Genomic DNA, 20,288 nt, shown 5'->3' on the forward strand with positions numbered 1-20,288 from the left:
ACCCTCTCAGGGTCTATAAGGCCTCTCGGACCTACACTATGTATCTGTTACCCTCTCAGACCTACACTATGTATCTGTTACCCTCTCGGACCTACACTATGTATCTGTTACCCTCAGACCTACACTATGTATCTGTTACCCTCAGACCTACACTATGTATCTGTTACCCTCTCAGACCTACACTATGTATCTGTTACCCCCTCAGACCTACACTATGTATCTGTTACCCTCTCGGACCTACACTATGTATCTGTTACCCTCTCGGACCTACACTATGTATCTGTTACCCTCTCAGACCTACACTATGTATCTGTTACCCCCTCAGACCTACACTATGTATCTGTTACCCCCTCAGACCTACACTATGTATCTGTTACCCTCTCAGACCTACACTATGTATCTGTTACCCTCTCGGACCTACACTATGTATCTGTTACCCTCTCGGACCTACACTATGTATCTGTTACCCTCTTAGACCTACACTATGTATCTGTTACCCTCTCAGACCTACACTATGTATCTGTTACCCTCTCAGGGTCTATAAGGCCTCTCGGACCTACACTATGTATCTGTTACCCTCTCAGGGTCTATAAGGCCTCTCAGACCTACACTATGTATCTGTTACCCTCTCAGACCTACACTATGTATCTGTTACCCTCTCAGACCTACACTATGTATCTGTTACCCTCTCAGACCTACACTATGTATCTGTTACCCTCTCAGGGTCTATAAGGCCTCTCGGACCTACACTATGTATCTGTTACCCTCTTAGACCTACACTATGTGTCTGTTACCCTCTTAGACCTACACTATGTATCTGTTACCCTCTCAGACCTACACTATGTATCTGTTACCCTCTCAGACCTACACTATGTATCTGTTACCCTCTTAGACCTACACTATGTATCTGTTACCCTCTCAGGGTCTATAAGGCCTCTCGGGCCTACACTATGTATCTGTTACCCTCTCAGGGTCTATAAGGCCTCTCGGACCTACACTATGTATCTGTTACCCTCTCAGACCTACACTATGTATCTGTTACCCTCTCAGACCTACACTATGTATCTGTTACCCTCTTAGACCTACACTATGTATCTGTTACCCTCTCAGACCTACACTATGTATCTGTTACCCTCTCAGACCTACACTATGTATCTGTTACCCTCTCAGACCTACACTATGTATCTGTTACCCTCTCAGACCTACACTATGTATCTGTTACCCCCTCAGACCTACACTATGTATCTGTTACCCTCTCAGACCTACACTATGTATCTGTTACCCTCTCAGACCTACACTATGTATCTGTTACCCTCTCAGGGTCTATAAGGCCTCTCGGACCTACACTATGTATCTGTTACCCTCTCAGACCTACACTATGTATCTGTTACCCTCTCAGACCTACACTATGTATCTGTTACCCTCTTAGACCTACACTATGTATCTGTTACCCTCTCAGACCTACACTATGTATCTGTTACCCTCAGACCTACACTATGTATCTGTTACCCCCTCAGACCTACACTATGTATCTGTTACCCTCTCAGACCTACACTATGTATCTGTTACCCTCTCAGACCTACACTATGTATCTGTTACCCTCTCAGACCTACACTATGTATCTGTTACCCTCTTAGACCTACACTATGTATCTGTTACCCTCTCAGACCTACACTATGTATCTGTTACCCTCTCAGATCTACACTATGTATCTGTTACCCTCTCAGGGTCTATAAGGCCTCTCAGACCTACACTATGTATCTGTTACCCTCTCAGACCTACACTATGTATCTGTTACCCTCTCAGACCTACACTATGTATCTGTTACCCTCTCAGGGTCTATAAGGCCTCTCGGACCTACACTATGTATCTGTTACCCTCTCAGACCTACACTATGTATCTGTTACCCTCTCAGACCTACACTATGTATCTGTTACCCCGTCAGACCTACACTATGTATCTGTTACCCTCTCAGGGTCTATAAGGCCTCTCGGACCTACACTATGTATCTGTTACCCCCTCAGACCTACACTATGTATCTGTTACCCTCTCACACCTACACTATGTATCTGTTACCCTCTCAGACCTACACTATGTATCTGTTACCCTCTCAGACCTACACGATGTATCTGTTACCCTCTCGGACCTACACTATGTGTCTGTTACCCTCTCAGACCTACACTATGTATCTGTTACCCTCTCGGACCTACACTATGTATCTGTTACCCCCTCAGACCTACACTATGTATCTGTTACCCTCTCAGACCTACACTATGTATCTGTTACCCCCTCAGACCTACACTATGTATCTGTTACCCCCTCAGACCTACACTATGTATCTGTTACCCCCTCAGACCTACACTATGTATCTGTTACCCTCAGACCTACACTATGTATCTGTTACCCTCTCAGACCTACACTATGTATCTGTTACCCCCTCAGACCTACACTATGTATCTGTTACCCCCTCAGACCTACACTATGTATCTGTTACCCTCTCGGACCTACACTATGTATCTGTTACCCTCTCAGACCTACACTATGTATCTGTTACCCCCTCAGACCTACACTATGTATCTGTTACCCCCTCAGACCTACACTATGTATCTGTTACCCTCTCAGACCTACACTATGTATCTGTTACCCTCTCGGACCTACACTATGTATCTGTTACCCTCTCGGACCTACACTATGTATCTGTTACCCTCTTGGACCTACACTATGTATCTGTTACCCTCTCAGACCTACACTATGTATCTGTTACCCTCTCAGACCTACACGATGTATCTGTTACCCTCTCGGGTCTATAAGGCCTCTCGGACCTACACTATGTATCTGTTACCCTCTCAGACCTACACTATGTATCTGTTACCCTCTCAGACCTACACTATGTATCTGTTACCCTCTCAGGGTCTATAAGGCCTCTCGGACCTACACTATGTATCTGTTACCCTCTCAGGGTCTATAAGGCCTCTCAGACCTACACTATGTATCTGTTACCCTCTCAGACCTACACTATGTATCTGTTACCCTCTCAGACCTACACTATGTATCTGTTACCCTCTCAGACCTACACTATGTATCTGTTACCCTCTCAGGGTCTATAAGGCCTCTCGGACCTACACTATGTATCTGTTACCCTCTTAGACCTACACTATGTGTCTGTTACCCTCTTAGACCTACACTATGTATCTGTTACCCTCTCAGACCTACACTATGTATCTGTTACCCTCTCAGACCTACACTATGTATCTGTTACCCTCTTAGACCTACACTATGTATCTGTTACCCTCTCAGGGTCTATAAGGCCTCTCGGGCCTACACTATGTATCTGTTACCCTCTCAGGGTCTATAAGGCCTCTCGGACCTACACTATGTATCTGTTACCCTCTCAGACCTACACTATGTATCTGTTACCCTCTCAGACCTACACTATGTATCTGTTACCCTCTTAGACCTACACTATGTATCTGTTACCCTCTCAGACCTACACTATGTATCTGTTACCCTCTCAGACCTACACTATGTATCTGTTACCCTCTCAGACCTACACTATGTATCTGTTACCCTCTCAGACCTACACTATGTATCTGTTACCCCCTCAGACCTACACTATGTATCTGTTACCCTCTCAGACCTACACTATGTATCTGTTACCCTCTCAGACCTACACTATGTATCTGTTACCCTCTCAGGGTCTATAAGGCCTCTCGGACCTACACTATGTATCTGTTACCCTCTCAGACCTACACTATGTATCTGTTACCCTCTCAGACCTACACTATGTATCTGTTACCCTCTTAGACCTACACTATGTATCTGTTACCCTCTCAGACCTACACTATGTATCTGTTACCCTCAGACCTACACTATGTATCTGTTACCCCTCAGACCTACACTATGTATCTGTTACCCTCTCAGACCTACACTATGTATCTGTTACCCTCTCAGACCTACACTATGTATCTGTTACCCTCTCAGACCTACACTATGTATCTGTTACCCTCTTAGACCTACACTATGTATCTGTTACCCTCTCAGACCTACACTATGTATCTGTTACCCTCTCAGATCTACACTATGTATCTGTTACCCTCTCAGGGTCTATAAGGCCTCTCAGACCTACACTATGTATCTGTTACCCTCTCAGACCTACACTATGTATCTGTTACCCTCTCAGACCTACACTATGTATCTGTTACCCTCTCAGGGTCTATAAGGCCTCTCGGACCTACACTATGTATCTGTTACCCTCTCAGACCTACACTATGTATCTGTTACCCTCTCAGACCTACACTATGTATCTGTTACCCCGTCAGACCTACACTATGTATCTGTTACCCTCTCAGGGTCTATAAGGCCTCTCGGACCTACACTATGTATCTGTTACCCTCTCAGACCTACACTATGTATCTGTTACCCTCTCGGACCTACACGATGTATCTGTTACCCCCTCAGACCTACACTATGTATCTGTTACCCTCTCAGACCTACACGGTGTATCTGTTACCCTCTCAGACCTACACTATGTATCTGTTACCCTCTCAGACCTACACTATGTGTCTGTTACCCTCTCAGACCTACACTATGTATCTGTTACCCTCACAGACCTACACTATGTATCTGTTACCCTCTCAGACCTACACTATGTATCTGTTACCCTCTCGGACCTACACTATGTATCTGTTACCCTCTCAGGGTCTATAAGGCCTCTCGGACCTACACTATGTATCTGTTACCCTCTTAGACCTACACTATGTATCTGTTACCCTCTCAGACCTACACTATGTATCTGTTACCCTCTCGGACCTACACTATGTATCTGTTACCCTCTCGGACCTACACTATGTATCTGTTACCCTCTCAGACCTACACTATGTATCTGTTACCCTCTCAGACCTACACGATGTATCTGTTACCCTCTCAGACCTACACGATGTATCTGTTACCCTCTCGGACCTACACTATGTATCTGTTACCCTCTCAGACCTACACTATGTATCTGTTACCCCCTCAGACCTACACGATGTATCTGTTACCCTCTCAGACCTACACTATGTATCTGTTACCCTCTCAGACCTACACGATGTATCTGTTACCCTCTCAGACCTACACGATGTATCTGTTACCCTCTCAGACCTACACTATGTATCTGTTACCCTCTCAGACCTACACTATGTATCTGTTACCCTCTCAGACCTACACTATGTATCTGTTACCCTCTCAGACCTACACGATGTATCTGTTACCCTCTCAGACCTACACTATGTATCTGTTACCCTCTCAGACCTACACTATGTATCTGTTACCCTCTCAGACCTACACTATGTATCTGTTACCCTCTCGGACCTACACTATGTATCTGTTACCCTCTCAGGGTCTATAAGGCCTCTCGGACCTACACTATGTATCTGTTACCCTCTCAGACCTACACTATGTATCTGTTACCCTCTCGGACCTACACTATGTATCTGTTACCCTCTCGGACCTACACTATGTATCTGTTACCCTCTCAGACCTACACGATGTATCTGTTACCCTCTCAGACCTACACTATGTATCTGTTACCCTCTCAGACCTACACTATGTATCTGTTACCCCCTCAGACCTACACTATGTATCTGTTACCCTCTCAGACCTACACTATGTATCTGTTACCCTCTCAGACCTACACTATGTATCTGTTACCCTCTCAGACCTACACTATGTATCTGTTACCCTCTCAGACCTACACGATGTATCTGTTACCCTCTCAGACCTACACGATGTATCTGTTACCCTCTCAGACCTACACGATGTATCTGTTACCCTCTCAGACCTACACTATGTATCTGTTACCCTCAGACCTACACTATGTATCTGTTACCCTCTCGGACCTACACTATGTATCTGTTACCCTCTCAGACCTACACTATGTATCTGTTACCCTCAGACCTACACTATGTATCTGTTACCCTCTCGGACCTACACTATGTATCTGTTACCCCCTCAGACCTACACTATGTATCTGTTACCCTCTCAGACCTACACTATGTATCTGTTACCCTCTCAGGGTCTATAAGGCCTCTCGGACCTACACTATGTATCTGTTACCCTCTCAGACCTACACTATGTATCTGTTACCCTCTCGGACCTACACTATGTATCTGTTACCCTCAGACCTACACTATGTATCTGTTACCCTCAGACCTACACTATGTATCTGTTACCCTCTCAGACCTACACTATGTATCTGTTACCCCCTCAGACCTACACTATGTATCTGTTACCCTCTCGGACCTACACTATGTATCTGTTACCCTCTCGGACCTACACTATGTATCTGTTACCCTCTCAGACCTACACTATGTATCTGTTACCCCCTCAGACCTACACTATGTATCTGTTACCCCCTCAGACCTACACTATGTATCTGTTACCCTCTCAGACCTACACTATGTATCTGTTACCCTCTCGGACCTACACTATGTATCTGTTACCCTCTCGGACCTACACTATGTATCTGTTACCCTCTTAGACCTACACTATGTATCTGTTACCCTCTCAGACCTACACTATGTATCTGTTACCCTCTCAGACCTACACGATGTATCTGTTACCCTCTCGGGTCTATAAGGCCTCTCGGACCTACACTATGTATCTGTTACCCTCTCAGACCTACACTATGTATCTGTTACCCTCTCAGACCTACACTATGTATCTGTTACCCTCTCAGGGTCTATAAGGCCTCTCGGACCTACACTATGTATCTGTTACCCTCTCAGGGTCTATAAGGCCTCTCAGACCTACACTATGTATCTGTTACCCTCTCAGACCTACACTATGTATCTGTTACCCTCTCAGACCTACACTATGTATCTGTTACCCTCTCAGACCTACACTATGTATCTGTTACCCTCTCAGGGTCTATAAGGCCTCTCGGACCTACACTATGTATCTGTTACCCTCTTAGACCTACACTATGTGTCTGTTACCCTCTTAGACCTACACTATGTATCTGTTACCCTCTCAGACCTACACTATGTATCTGTTACCCTCTCAGACCTACACTATGTATCTGTTACCCTCTTAGACCTACACTATGTATCTGTTACCCTCTCAGGGTCTATAAGGCCTCTCGGGCCTACACTATGTATCTGTTACCCTCTCAGGGTCTATAAGGCCTCTCGGACCTACACTATGTATCTGTTACCCTCTCAGACCTACACTATGTATCTGTTACCCTCTCAGACCTACACTATGTATCTGTTACCCTCTTAGACCTACACTATGTATCTGTTACCCTCTCAGACCTACACTATGTATCTGTTACCCTCTCAGACCTACACTATGTATCTGTTACCCTCTCAGACCTACACTATGTATCTGTTACCCTCTCAGACCTACACTATGTATCTGTTACCCCCTCAGACCTACACTATGTATCTGTTACCCTCTCAGACCTACACTATGTATCTGTTACCCTCTCAGACCTACACTATGTATCTGTTACCCTCTCAGGGTCTATAAGGCCTCTCGGACCTACACTATGTATCTGTTACCCTCTCAGACCTACACTATGTATCTGTTACCCTCTCAGACCTACACTATGTATCTGTTACCCTCTTAGACCTACACTATGTATCTGTTACCCTCTCAGACCTACACTATGTATCTGTTACCCTCAGACCTACACTATGTATCTGTTACCCCCTCAGACCTACACTATGTATCTGTTACCCTCTCAGACCTACACTATGTATCTGTTACCCTCTCAGACCTACACTATGTATCTGTTACCCTCTCAGACCTACACTATGTATCTGTTACCCTCTTAGACCTACACTATGTATCTGTTACCCTCTCAGACCTACACTATGTATCTGTTACCCTCTCAGATCTACACTATGTATCTGTTACCCTCTCAGGGTCTATAAGGCCTCTCAGACCTACACTATGTATCTGTTACCCTCTCAGACCTACACTATGTATCTGTTACCCTCTCAGACCTACACTATGTATCTGTTACCCTCTCAGACCTACACTATGTATCTGTTACCCCCTCAGACCTACACGATGTATCTGTTACCCTCTCAGACCTACACTATGTATCTGTTACCCTCTCAGACCTACACGATGTATCTGTTACCCTCTCAGACCTACACGATGTATCTGTTACCCTCTCAGACCTACACTATGTATCTGTTACCCTCTCAGACCTACACTATGTATCTGTTACCCTCTCAGACCTACACTATGTATCTGTTACCCTCTCAGACCTACACGATGTATCTGTTACCCTCTCAGACCTACACTATGTATCTGTTACCCTCTCAGACCTACACTATGTATCTGTTACCCTCTCAGACCTACACTATGTATCTGTTACCCTCTCAGACCTACACTATGTATCTGTTACCCTCTCGGACCTACACTATGTATCTGTTACCCTCTCAGGGTCTATAAGGCCTCTCGGACCTACACTATGTATCTGTTACCCTCTCAGACCTACACTATGTATCTGTTACCCTCTCGGACCTACACTATGTATCTGTTACCCTCTCGGACCTACACTATGTATCTGTTACCCTCTCAGACCTACACGATGTATCTGTTACCCTCTCAGACCTACACTATGTATCTGTTACCCTCTCAGACCTACACTATGTATCTGTTACCCCCTCAGACCTACACTATGTATCTGTTACCCTCTCAGACCTACACTATGTATCTGTTACCCTCTCAGACCTACACTATGTATCTGTTACCCTCTCAGACCTACACTATGTATCTGTTACCCTCTCAGACCTACACGATGTATCTGTTACCCTCTCAGACCTACACGATGTATCTGTTACCCTCTCAGACCTACACGATGTATCTGTTACCCTCTCAGACCTACACTATGTATCTGTTACCCTCAGACCTACACTATGTATCTGTTACCCTCTCGGACCTACACTATGTATCTGTTACCCTCTCAGACCTACACTATGTATCTGTTACCCTCAGACCTACACTATGTATCTGTTACCCTCTCGGACCTACACTATGTATCTGTTACCCCCTCAGACCTACACTATGTATCTGTTACCCTCTCAGACCTACACTATGTATCTGTTACCCTCTCAGGGTCTATAAGGCCTCTCGGACCTACACTATGTATCTGTTACCCTCTCAGACCTACACTATGTATCTGTTACCCTCTCGGACCTACACTATGTATCTGTTACCCTCAGACCTACACTATGTATCTGTTACCCTCAGACCTACACTATGTATCTGTTACCCTCTCAGACCTACACTATGTATCTGTTACCCCCTCAGACCTACACTATGTATCTGTTACCCTCTCGGACCTACACTATGTATCTGTTACCCTCTCGGACCTACACTATGTATCTGTTACCCTCTCAGACCTACACTATGTATCTGTTACCCCCTCAGACCTACACTATGTATCTGTTACCCCCTCAGACCTACACTATGTATCTGTTACCCTCTCAGACCTACACTATGTATCTGTTACCCTCTCGGACCTACACTATGTATCTGTTACCCTCTCGGACCTACACTATGTATCTGTTACCCTCTTAGACCTACACTATGTATCTGTTACCCTCTCAGACCTACACTATGTATCTGTTACCCTCTCAGACCTACACGATGTATCTGTTACCCTCTCGGGTCTATAAGGCCTCTCGGACCTACACTATGTATCTGTTACCCTCTCAGACCTACACTATGTATCTGTTACCCTCTCAGACCTACACTATGTATCTGTTACCCTCTCAGGGTCTATAAGGCCTCTCGGACCTACACTATGTATCTGTTACCCTCTCAGGGTCTATAAGGCCTCTCAGACCTACACTATGTATCTGTTACCCTCTCAGACCTACACTATGTATCTGTTACCCTCTCAGACCTACACTATGTATCTGTTACCCTCTCAGACCTACACTATGTATCTGTTACCCTCTCAGGGTCTATAAGGCCTCTCGGACCTACACTATGTATCTGTTACCCTCTTAGACCTACACTATGTGTCTGTTACCCTCTTAGACCTACACTATGTATCTGTTACCCTCTCAGACCTACACTATGTATCTGTTACCCTCTCAGACCTACACTATGTATCTGTTACCCTCTTAGACCTACACTATGTATCTGTTACCCTCTCAGGGTCTATAAGGCCTCTCGGGCCTACACTATGTATCTGTTACCCTCTCAGGGTCTATAAGGCCTCTCGGACCTACACTATGTATCTGTTACCCTCTCAGACCTACACTATGTATCTGTTACCCTCTCAGACCTACACTATGTATCTGTTACCCTCTTAGACCTACACTATGTATCTGTTACCCTCTCAGACCTACACTATGTATCTGTTACCCTCTCAGACCTACACTATGTATCTGTTACCCTCTCAGACCTACACTATGTATCTGTTACCCTCTCAGACCTACACTATGTATCTGTTACCCCCTCAGACCTACACTATGTATCTGTTACCCTCTCAGACCTACACTATGTATCTGTTACCCTCTCAGACCTACACTATGTATCTGTTACCCTCTCAGGGTCTATAAGGCCTCTCGGACCTACACTATGTATCTGTTACCCTCTCAGACCTACACTATGTATCTGTTACCCTCTCAGACCTACACTATGTATCTGTTACCCTCTTAGACCTACACTATGTATCTGTTACCCTCTCAGACCTACACTATGTATCTGTTACCCTCAGACCTACACTATGTATCTGTTACCCCCTCAGACCTACACTATGTATCTGTTACCCTCTCAGACCTACACTATGTATCTGTTACCCTCTCAGACCTACACTATGTATCTGTTACCCTCTCAGACCTACACTATGTATCTGTTACCCTCTTAGACCTACACTATGTATCTGTTACCCTCTCAGACCTACACTATGTATCTGTTACCCTCTCAGATCTACACTATGTATCTGTTACCCTCTCAGGGTCTATAAGGCCTCTCAGACCTACACTATGTATCTGTTACCCTCTCAGACCTACACTATGTATCTGTTACCCTCTCAGACCTACACTATGTATCTGTTACCCTCTCAGGGTCTATAAGGCCTCTCGGACCTACACTATGTATCTGTTACCCTCTCAGACCTACACTATGTATCTGTTACCCTCTCAGACCTACACTATGTATCTGTTACCCCGTCAGACCTACACTATGTATCTGTTACCCTCTCAGGGTCTATAAGGCCTCTCGGACCTACACTATGTATCTGTTACCCCCTCAGACCTACACTATGTATCTGTTACCCTCTCACACCTACACTATGTATCTGTTACCCTCTCAGACCTACACTATGTATCTGTTACCCTCTCAGACCTACACGATGTATCTGTTACCCTCTCGGACCTACACTATGTGTCTGTTACCCTCTCAGACCTACACTATGTATCTGTTACCCTCTCGGACCTACACTATGTATCTGTTACCCCCTCAGACCTACACTATGTATCTGTTACCCTCTCAGACCTACACTATGTATCTGTTACCCCCTCAGACCTACACTATGTATCTGTTACCCCCTCAGACCTACACTATGTATCTGTTACCCTCTCGGACCTACACTATGTATCTGTTACCCTCTCAGACCTACACTATGTATCTGTTACCCTCTCAGACCTACACTATGTATCTGTTACCCCCTCAGACCTACACTATGTATCTGTTACCCTCTCGGACCTACACTATGTATCTGTTACCCTCTCAGACCTACACTATGTATCTGTTACCCTCTCAGACCTACACTATGTATCTGTTACCCCCTCAGACCTACACTATGTATCTGTTACCCTCTCGGACCTACACTATGTATCTGTTACCCTCTCAGACCTACACGATGTATCTGTTACCCCCTCAGACCTACACTATGTGTCTGTTACCCTCTCAGACCTACACTATGTATCTGTTACCCCCTCAGACCTACACGATGTATCTGTTACCCTCTCAGACCTACACTATGTATCTGTTACCCCCTCAGGGTCTATAAGGCCTCTCGGACCTACACTATGTATCTGTTACCCTCTCAGACCTACACTATGTATCTGTTACCCTCTCAGACCTACACTATGTATCTGTTACCCTCTCAGACCTACACGATGTATCTGTTACCCTCTCAGACCTACACGATGTATCTGTTACCCTCTCGGACCTACACTATGTATCTGTTACCCTCACAGACCTACACTATGTATCTGTTACCCCCTCAGACCTACACTATGTATCTGTTACCCTCTTAGACCTACACTATGTATCTGTTACCCTCACAGACCTACACTATGTATCTGTTACCCTCTCGGACCTACACTATGTATCTGTTACCCTCACAGACCTACACTATGTATCTGTTACCCTCTCAGACCTACACTATGTATCTGTTACCCTCTCAGGGTCTATAAGGCCTCTCGGACCTACACTATGTATCTGTTACCCTCTCAGGGTCTATAAGGCCTCTCAGACCTACACTATGTATCTGTTACCCTCTCAGACCTACACTATGTATCTGTTACCCTCTCAGGGTCTATAAGGCCTCTCGGACCTACACTATGTATCTGTTACCCCCTCAGACCTACACTATGTATCTGTTACCCTCTCAGACCTACACTATGTATCTGTTACCCTCTTAGACCTACACTATGTATCTGTTACCCCCTCAGACCTACACTATGTATCTGTTACCCTCTCAGACCTACACGATGTATCTGTTACCCTCTCAGACCTACACTATGTATCTGTTACCCTCTCAGACCTACACTATGTATCTGTTACCCTCTCAGACCTACACGATGTATCTGTTACCCTCTCAGACCTACACGATGTATCTGTTACCCTCTCAGACCTACACTATGTATCTGTTACCCTCAGACCTACACTATGTATCTGTTACCCTCGGACCTACACTATGTATCTGTTACCCTCTCAGACCTACACTATGTATCTGTTACCCTCTCAGACCTACACTATGTATCTGTTACCCTCTCAGACCTACACTATGTATCTGTTACCCTCTCAGACCTACACTATGTATCTGTTACCCTCTCAGACCTACACTATGTATCTGTTACCCCCTCAGACCTACACTATGTATCTGTTACCCTCTTAGACCTACACTATGTATCTGTTACCCTCTCAGACCTACACTATGTATCTGTTACCCTCTCAGACCTACACTATGTATCTGTTACCCTCTCAGACCTACACTATGTATCTGTTACCCCCTCAGACCTACACTATGTATCTGTTACCCTCTCAGACCTACACTATGTATCTGTTACCCTCTCAGACCTACACTATGTATCTGTTACCCTCTCAGACCTACACTATGTATCTGTTACCCCCTCAGACCTACACTATGTATCTGTTACCCTCTCAGACCTACACTATGTATCTGTTACCCTCTCAGGGTCTATAAGGCCTCTCAGACCTACACTATGTATCTGTTACCCCCTCAGACCTACACTATGTATCTGTTACCCTCTCAGATCTACACTATGTATCTGTTACCCTCTCAGGGTCTATAAGGCCTCTCAGACCTACACGATGTATCTGTTACCCTCTCAGACCTACACTATGTATCTGTTACCCCCTCAGACCTACACTATGTATCTGTTACCCTCTTAGACCTACACTATGTATCTGTTACCCTCTCGGACCTACACGATGTATCTGTTACCCTCTCAGACCTACACTATGTATCTGTTACCCTCTCAGGGTCTATAAGGCCTCTCAGACCTACACTATGTATCTGTTACCCTCTCAGACCTACACTATGTATCTGTTACCCTCTCAGACCTACACTATGTATCTGTTACCCTCTCAGACCTACACTATGTATCTGTTACCCTCTTAGACCTACACTATGTATCTGTTACCCTCTCAGGGTCTATAAGGCCTCTCAGACCTACACTATGTATCTGTTACCCTCTCAGACCTACACTATGTATCTGTTACCCCCTCAGACCTACACTATGTATCTGTTACCCCCTCAGACCTACACTATGTATCTGTTACCCTCTCGGACCTACACTATGTATCTGTTACCCTCTCAGACCTACACTATGTATCTGTTACCCTCTCAGACCTACACTATGTATCTGTTACCCTCTCGGACCTACACTATGTATCTGTTACCCTCTCAGGGTCTATAAGGCCTCTCGGACCTACACTATGTATCTGTTACCCTCTCAGACCTACACTATGTATCTGTTACCCTCTCGGACCTACACTATGTATCTGTTACCCTCTCGGACCTACACTATGTATCTGTTACCCTCTCGGACCTACACTATGTATCTGTTACCCTCTCAGGGTCTATAAGGCCTCTCGGACCTACACTATGTATCTGTTACCCTCTTAGACCTACACTATGTATCTGTTACCCTCTTAGACCTACACTATGTATCTGTTACCCTCTTAGACCTACACTATGTATCTGTTACCCCCTCAGACCTACACTATGTATCTGTTACCCTCTCAGACCTACACTATGTATCTGTTACCCTCTCAGACCTACACGATGTATCTGTTACCCTCTCAGACCTACACTATGTATCTGTTACCCCCTCAGACCTACACTATGTATCTGTTACCCTCTCAGACCTACACTATGTATCTGTTACCCTCTCGGACCTACACTATGTATCTGTTACCCTCTCGGACCTACACTATGTATCTGTTACCCTCTCAGACCTACACTATGTATCTGTTACCCCCTCAGACCTACACTATGTATCTGTTACCCTCTCGGACCTACACTATGTATCTGTTACCCTCTCAGACCTACACTATGTATCTGTTACCCTCTCAGACCTACACGATGTATCTGTTACCCTCTCAGACCTACACTATGTATCTGTTACCCCCTCAGACCTACACTATGTATCTGTTACCCTCTCAGACCTACACTATGTATCTGTTACCCTCTCAGACCTACACTATGTATCTGTTACCCTCTCAGACCTACACGGTGTATCTGTTACCCTCTCAGACCTACACTATGTATCTGTTACCCTCTCAGACCTACACTATGTATCTGTTACCCTCACAGACCTACACTATGTATCTGTTACCCTCTCAGACCTACACTATGTATCTGTTACCCTCTCGGACCTACACTATGTATCTGTTACCCTCTCAGGGTCTATAAGGCCTCTCGGACCTACACTATGTATCTGTTACCCTCTTAGACCTACACTATGTATCTGTTACCCCCTCAGACCTACACTATGTATCTGTTACCCTCTCGGACCTACACTATGTATCTGTTACCCTCTCAGACCTACACTATGTATCTGTTACCCTCTCAGACCTACACGATGTATCTGTTACCCTCTCAGACCTACACTATGTATCTGTTACCCTCTCAGACCTACACTATGTATCTGTTACCCTCTCAGACCTACACTATGTATCTGTTACCCTCTCAGACCTACACTATGTATCTGTTACCCTCTCAGACCTACACGGTGTATCTGTTACCCTCTCAGACCTACACTATGTATCTGTTACCCTCTCAGACCTACACTATGTGTCTGTTACCCTCTCAGACCTACACTATGTATCTGTTACCCTCACAGACCTACACTATGTATCTGTTACCCTCTCAGACCTACACTATGTATCTGTTACCCTCTCGGACCTACACTATGTATCTGTTACCCTCTCAGGGTCTATAAGGCCTCTCGGACCTACACTATGTATCTGTTACCCTCTTAGACCTACACTATGTATCTGTTACCCTCTCAGACCTACACTATGTATCTGTTACCCTCTCGGACCTACACTATGTATCTGTTACCCTCTCGGACCTACACTATGTATCTGTTACCCTCTCAGACCTACACTATGTATCTGTTACCCTCTCAGACCTACACGATGTATCTGTTACCCTCTCAGACCTACACGATGTATCTGTTACCCTCTCGGACCTACACTATGTATCTGTTACCCTCTCAGACCTACACGATGTATCTGTTACCCTCTCAGACCTACACTATGTATCTGTTACCCTCTCGGACCTACACTATGTATCTGTTACCCTCTCAGACCTACACGATGTATCTGTTACCCTCTCAGACCTACACTATGTATCTGTTACCCCCTCAGACCTACACTATGTATCTGTTACCCTCGGACCTACACTATGTATCTGTTACCCTCTCAGACCTACACTATGTATCTGTTACCCCCTCAGACCTACACTATGTATCTGTTACCCTCTCAGACCTACACTATGTATCTGTTACCCTCTTAGACCTACACTATGTATCTGTTACCCTCTCAGACCTACACTATGTATCTGTTACCCTCTCGGACCTACACTATGTATCTGTTACCCTCTCGGACCTACACTATGTATCTGTTACCCTCTCGGACCTACACTATGTATCTGTTACCCTCTCGGACCTACACTATGTATCTGTTACCCTCTCGGACCTACACTATGTATCTGTTACCCTCTCGGACCTACACTATGTATCTGTTACCCTCTCGGACCTACACGATGTATCTGTTACCCCCTCAGACCTACACTATGTATCTGTTACCCTCGGACCTACACTATGTATCTGTTACCCTCTCAGACCTACACTATGTATCTGTTACCCTCTCAGGGTCTATAAGGCCTCTCGGACCTACACTATGTATCTGTTACCCTCAGACCTACACTATGTATCTGTTACCCCCTCAGACCTACACTATGTATCTGTTACCCTCTCAGACCTACACTATGTATCTGTTACCCTCTCAGACCTACACTATGTATCTGTTACCCTCTCAGGGTCTATAAAGCCTCTCGGACCTACACTATGTATCTGTTACCCTCTCAGACCTACACTATGTATCTGTTACCCTCTCAGACCTACACTATGTATCTGTTACCCCCTCAGACCTACACTATGTATCTGTTACCCCCTCAGACCTACACTATGTATCTGTTACCCCCTCAGACCTACACTATGTATCTGTTACCCTCTCAGACCTACACTATGTATCTGTTACCCTCTCAGGGTCTATAAAGCCTCTCGGACCTACACTATGTATCTGTTACCCTCTCAGATCTACACTATGTATCTGTTACCCTCTCAGACCTACACTATGTATCTGTTACCCTCTCAGACCTACACTATGTATCTGTTACCCTCTCAGACCTACACTATGTATCTGTTACCCTCTCAGACCTACACTATGTATCTGTTACCCTCTCAGACCTACACTATGTGTCTGTTACCCTCTCAGACCTACACTATGTATCTGTTACCCTCTTAGACCTACACTATGTATCTGTTACCCTCTCAGACCTACACTATGTATCTGTTACCCTCTCAGACCTACACTATGTATCTGTTACCCTCTCAGACCTACACTATGTATCTGTTACCCCCTCAGACCTACACTATGTATCTGTTACCCTCAGACCTACACTATGTATCTGTTACCCTCTCAGACCTACACTATGTATCTGTTACCCCCTCAGACCTACACTATGTATCTGTTACCCTCTCAGGGTCTATAAGGCCTCTCAGACCTACACTATGTATCTGTTACCCTCTCAGACCTACACTATGTATCTGTTACCCTCTCAGATCTACACTATGTATCTGTTACCCTCTCAGACCTACACTATGTATCTGTTACCCTCTCAGACCTACACTATGTATCTGTTACCCCCTCGGACCTACACTATGTATCTGTTACCCCCTCAGACCTACACTATGTATCTGTTACCCCCTCGGACCTACACTATGTATCTGTTACCCCCTCAGACCTACACTATGTATCTGTTACCCTATCGGGTCTATAAAGCCTCTCAGGGGACTCTTGATGAACCATTGTTAACATCCAGAGTTGACAGTCCTCTCTCTGATGGTGCTACCGTGCTGAGTGGTCCTGTGTCTTCCCCCTCAGCCTTTGATGAGCTGGCTGAGGCCTACGCCGAGCAGGTCCGGGGTCTGTTGGATGGAGGAGCGGATATTATCATGGTGGAGACCATCTTTGACACGGCCAACGCCAAGGTACACCTTCTTTACTCGCTGTCTTCATCACTGACTGTCATCTAGTTTCTCTTCTTCACTCGCTGTCTTCATCACTGACTGTCATCTAGTTTCTATCAATGTGATTCTAGTTTTCCATACGTTTCCATACAATTGATCATAATCAATGTATCGATTCATTTTTTTTTTTTTTTATCTTGTCATAAAGGCAGCACTGTTTGCTATCGACAAACTGTTTGAAGAGAGCTACGAACCAAGACCTATATTTGTAAGTATGAATTCTGTCTTTTTGTCAGTGTCTTGCCAGTATATTTCTGAGTTAAATGACCACTGTTAACAACCACTGTGATCTCGCGCTAGACGAAGCTAATTGAGGCTGCTAGCCATAACGGTACTGTGCTTCTCACCGTCCTACAGTTAGCTAAAGAGGCTAATTGAGGCTGCTAGCCATAACGTTACTGTGCTTCTCACCGTCCTACAGTTAGCTAACGAAGCTAATTGAGGCTAGCCATAACGTTACTGTGCTTCTCACCGTCCTACAGTTAGCTAACGAGGCAAATTGAGGCTGCTAGCCATAACGTTACTATGCTTCTCACCGTCCTACAGTTAGCTAACGAAGCTAATTGAGGCTAGCCATAACGTTACTGTGCTTCTCACCGTCCTACAGTTAGCTAACGAGGCTAATTGAGGCTGCTAGCCATAACGTTACTGTGCTTCTCACCGTCCTACAGTTAGCTAACGAGGCTAATTGAGGCTGCTAGCCATAACGTTACTGTGCTTCTCACCGTGCTACAGTTAGCTACACAAAACTCCATTCAGATTATATCCTAAACAGCAGCCTACATGTTGGCTTTGGTCGTTGTAGCCTTTTCTCGCTCTCAATTCACTTTTAATTCGGTAATTTCCATTCCTTCTTCCATTGATTTAGATGTCTCCCTAACTTGCTTGACCACACAAGCGGAGACGCAATCCAATTGTCTTTCTGTCTCCGCGGGAAGAGTCAGGATCAGAGCCTGAACTGGACTGAACTCTCTCAGGACAGATTGATTGTGTTTCTAGATATCAGGCACCATCGTGGACAGGAGTGGTCTCTACACTCTCAGGACAGATTGATTGTGTTTCTAGATATCAGGCACCATCGTGGACAGGAGTGGTCTCTGCTCTCTCAGGACAGATTGATTGTGTTTCTAGATATCAGGCACCATCGTGGACAGGAGTGGTTGTACTCTCTCAGGACAGATTGATTGTGTTTCTAGATATCAGGCACCATCGTGGACAGGAGTGGTCGAACCCTCTCAGGACAGACGGGAGAGGCCTTCGTCATCAGTGTGTCCCATGCCAAACCCCTCTGGTGAGTCATTACATTCTGCTTCAGGACTTCAATACTACCTTGTTGTTGTTGTCGTTGACTTCCACAGGTTTGTCCTCAAGTTTCTTGCTGTTTTATATTCAAATAAACTTCAAACTTCAGATCTGCTGGAGAGATTAATGGAATCTACAACATCTGACCTCATCAGACTGGGCCTCAATAGGCTGATATCTGACCTCATCAGACTGGGCCTCAATAGGCTGATATCTGACCTCATCAGACTGGGCCTCAATAGGCTGATATCTGACCTCATCAGACTGGGCCTCAATAGACTGATATCTGACCTCATCAGACTGGGCCTCAATAGGCTGATATCTGACCTCATCAGACTGGGCCTCAATAGGCTGATATCTGACCTCATCAGACTGGGCCTCAATAGACTGATATCTGACCTCATCAGACTGGGCCTCAATAGGCTGATATCTGACCTCATCAGACTGGGCCTCAATAGGCTGACATCTGACCTCATCAGACTGGGCCTCAATAGGCTGATATCTGACCTCATCAGACTGGGCCTCAATAGGCTGATATCTGACCTCATCAGACTGGGCCTCAATAGGCTGATATCTGACCTCATCAGACTGGGCCTCAATAGGCTGATATCTGACCTCATCAGACTGGGCCTCAATAGGCTGATATCTGACCTCATCAGACTGGGCCTCAATAGGCTGATATCTGACCTCATCAGACTGGGCCTCAATAGACTGATATCTGACCTCATCAGACTGGGCCTCAATAGACTGATATCTGACCTCATCAGACTGGGCCTCAATAGACTGATATCTGACCTCATCAGACTGGGCCTCAATAGGCTGATATCTGACCTCATCAGACTGGGCCTCAATAGGCTGATATCTGACCTCATCAGACTGGGCCTCAATAGGCTGATATCTGAC

General features: G+C 45.2%; 1 protein-coding gene across 1 annotated transcript in view; it reads left to right on the top strand.

Annotated features, from left to right (window-relative positions):
- Positions 1-20,288, top strand: part of LOC135513350 (methionine synthase-like) — a 66,729-nt gene that overhangs the window by 10,107 nt on the left and 36,334 nt on the right. Inside the window, exons 6-8 of the mRNA XM_064936279.1 lie at positions 17,938-18,044; positions 18,232-18,291; positions 19,280-19,374. Of these exons, the coding sequence (XP_064792351.1) occupies positions 17,938-18,044; positions 18,232-18,291; positions 19,280-19,374 (262 nt within the window). The remainder of the gene's footprint in view (positions 1-17,937; positions 18,045-18,231; positions 18,292-19,279; positions 19,375-20,288) is intronic.

This window comes from Oncorhynchus masou, chromosome 24, assembly GCF_036934945.1.
Source record: "Oncorhynchus masou masou isolate Uvic2021 chromosome 24, UVic_Omas_1.1, whole genome shotgun sequence".
NCBI classification, from domain to species: Eukaryota; Metazoa; Chordata; class Actinopteri; order Salmoniformes; family Salmonidae; genus Oncorhynchus; species Oncorhynchus masou.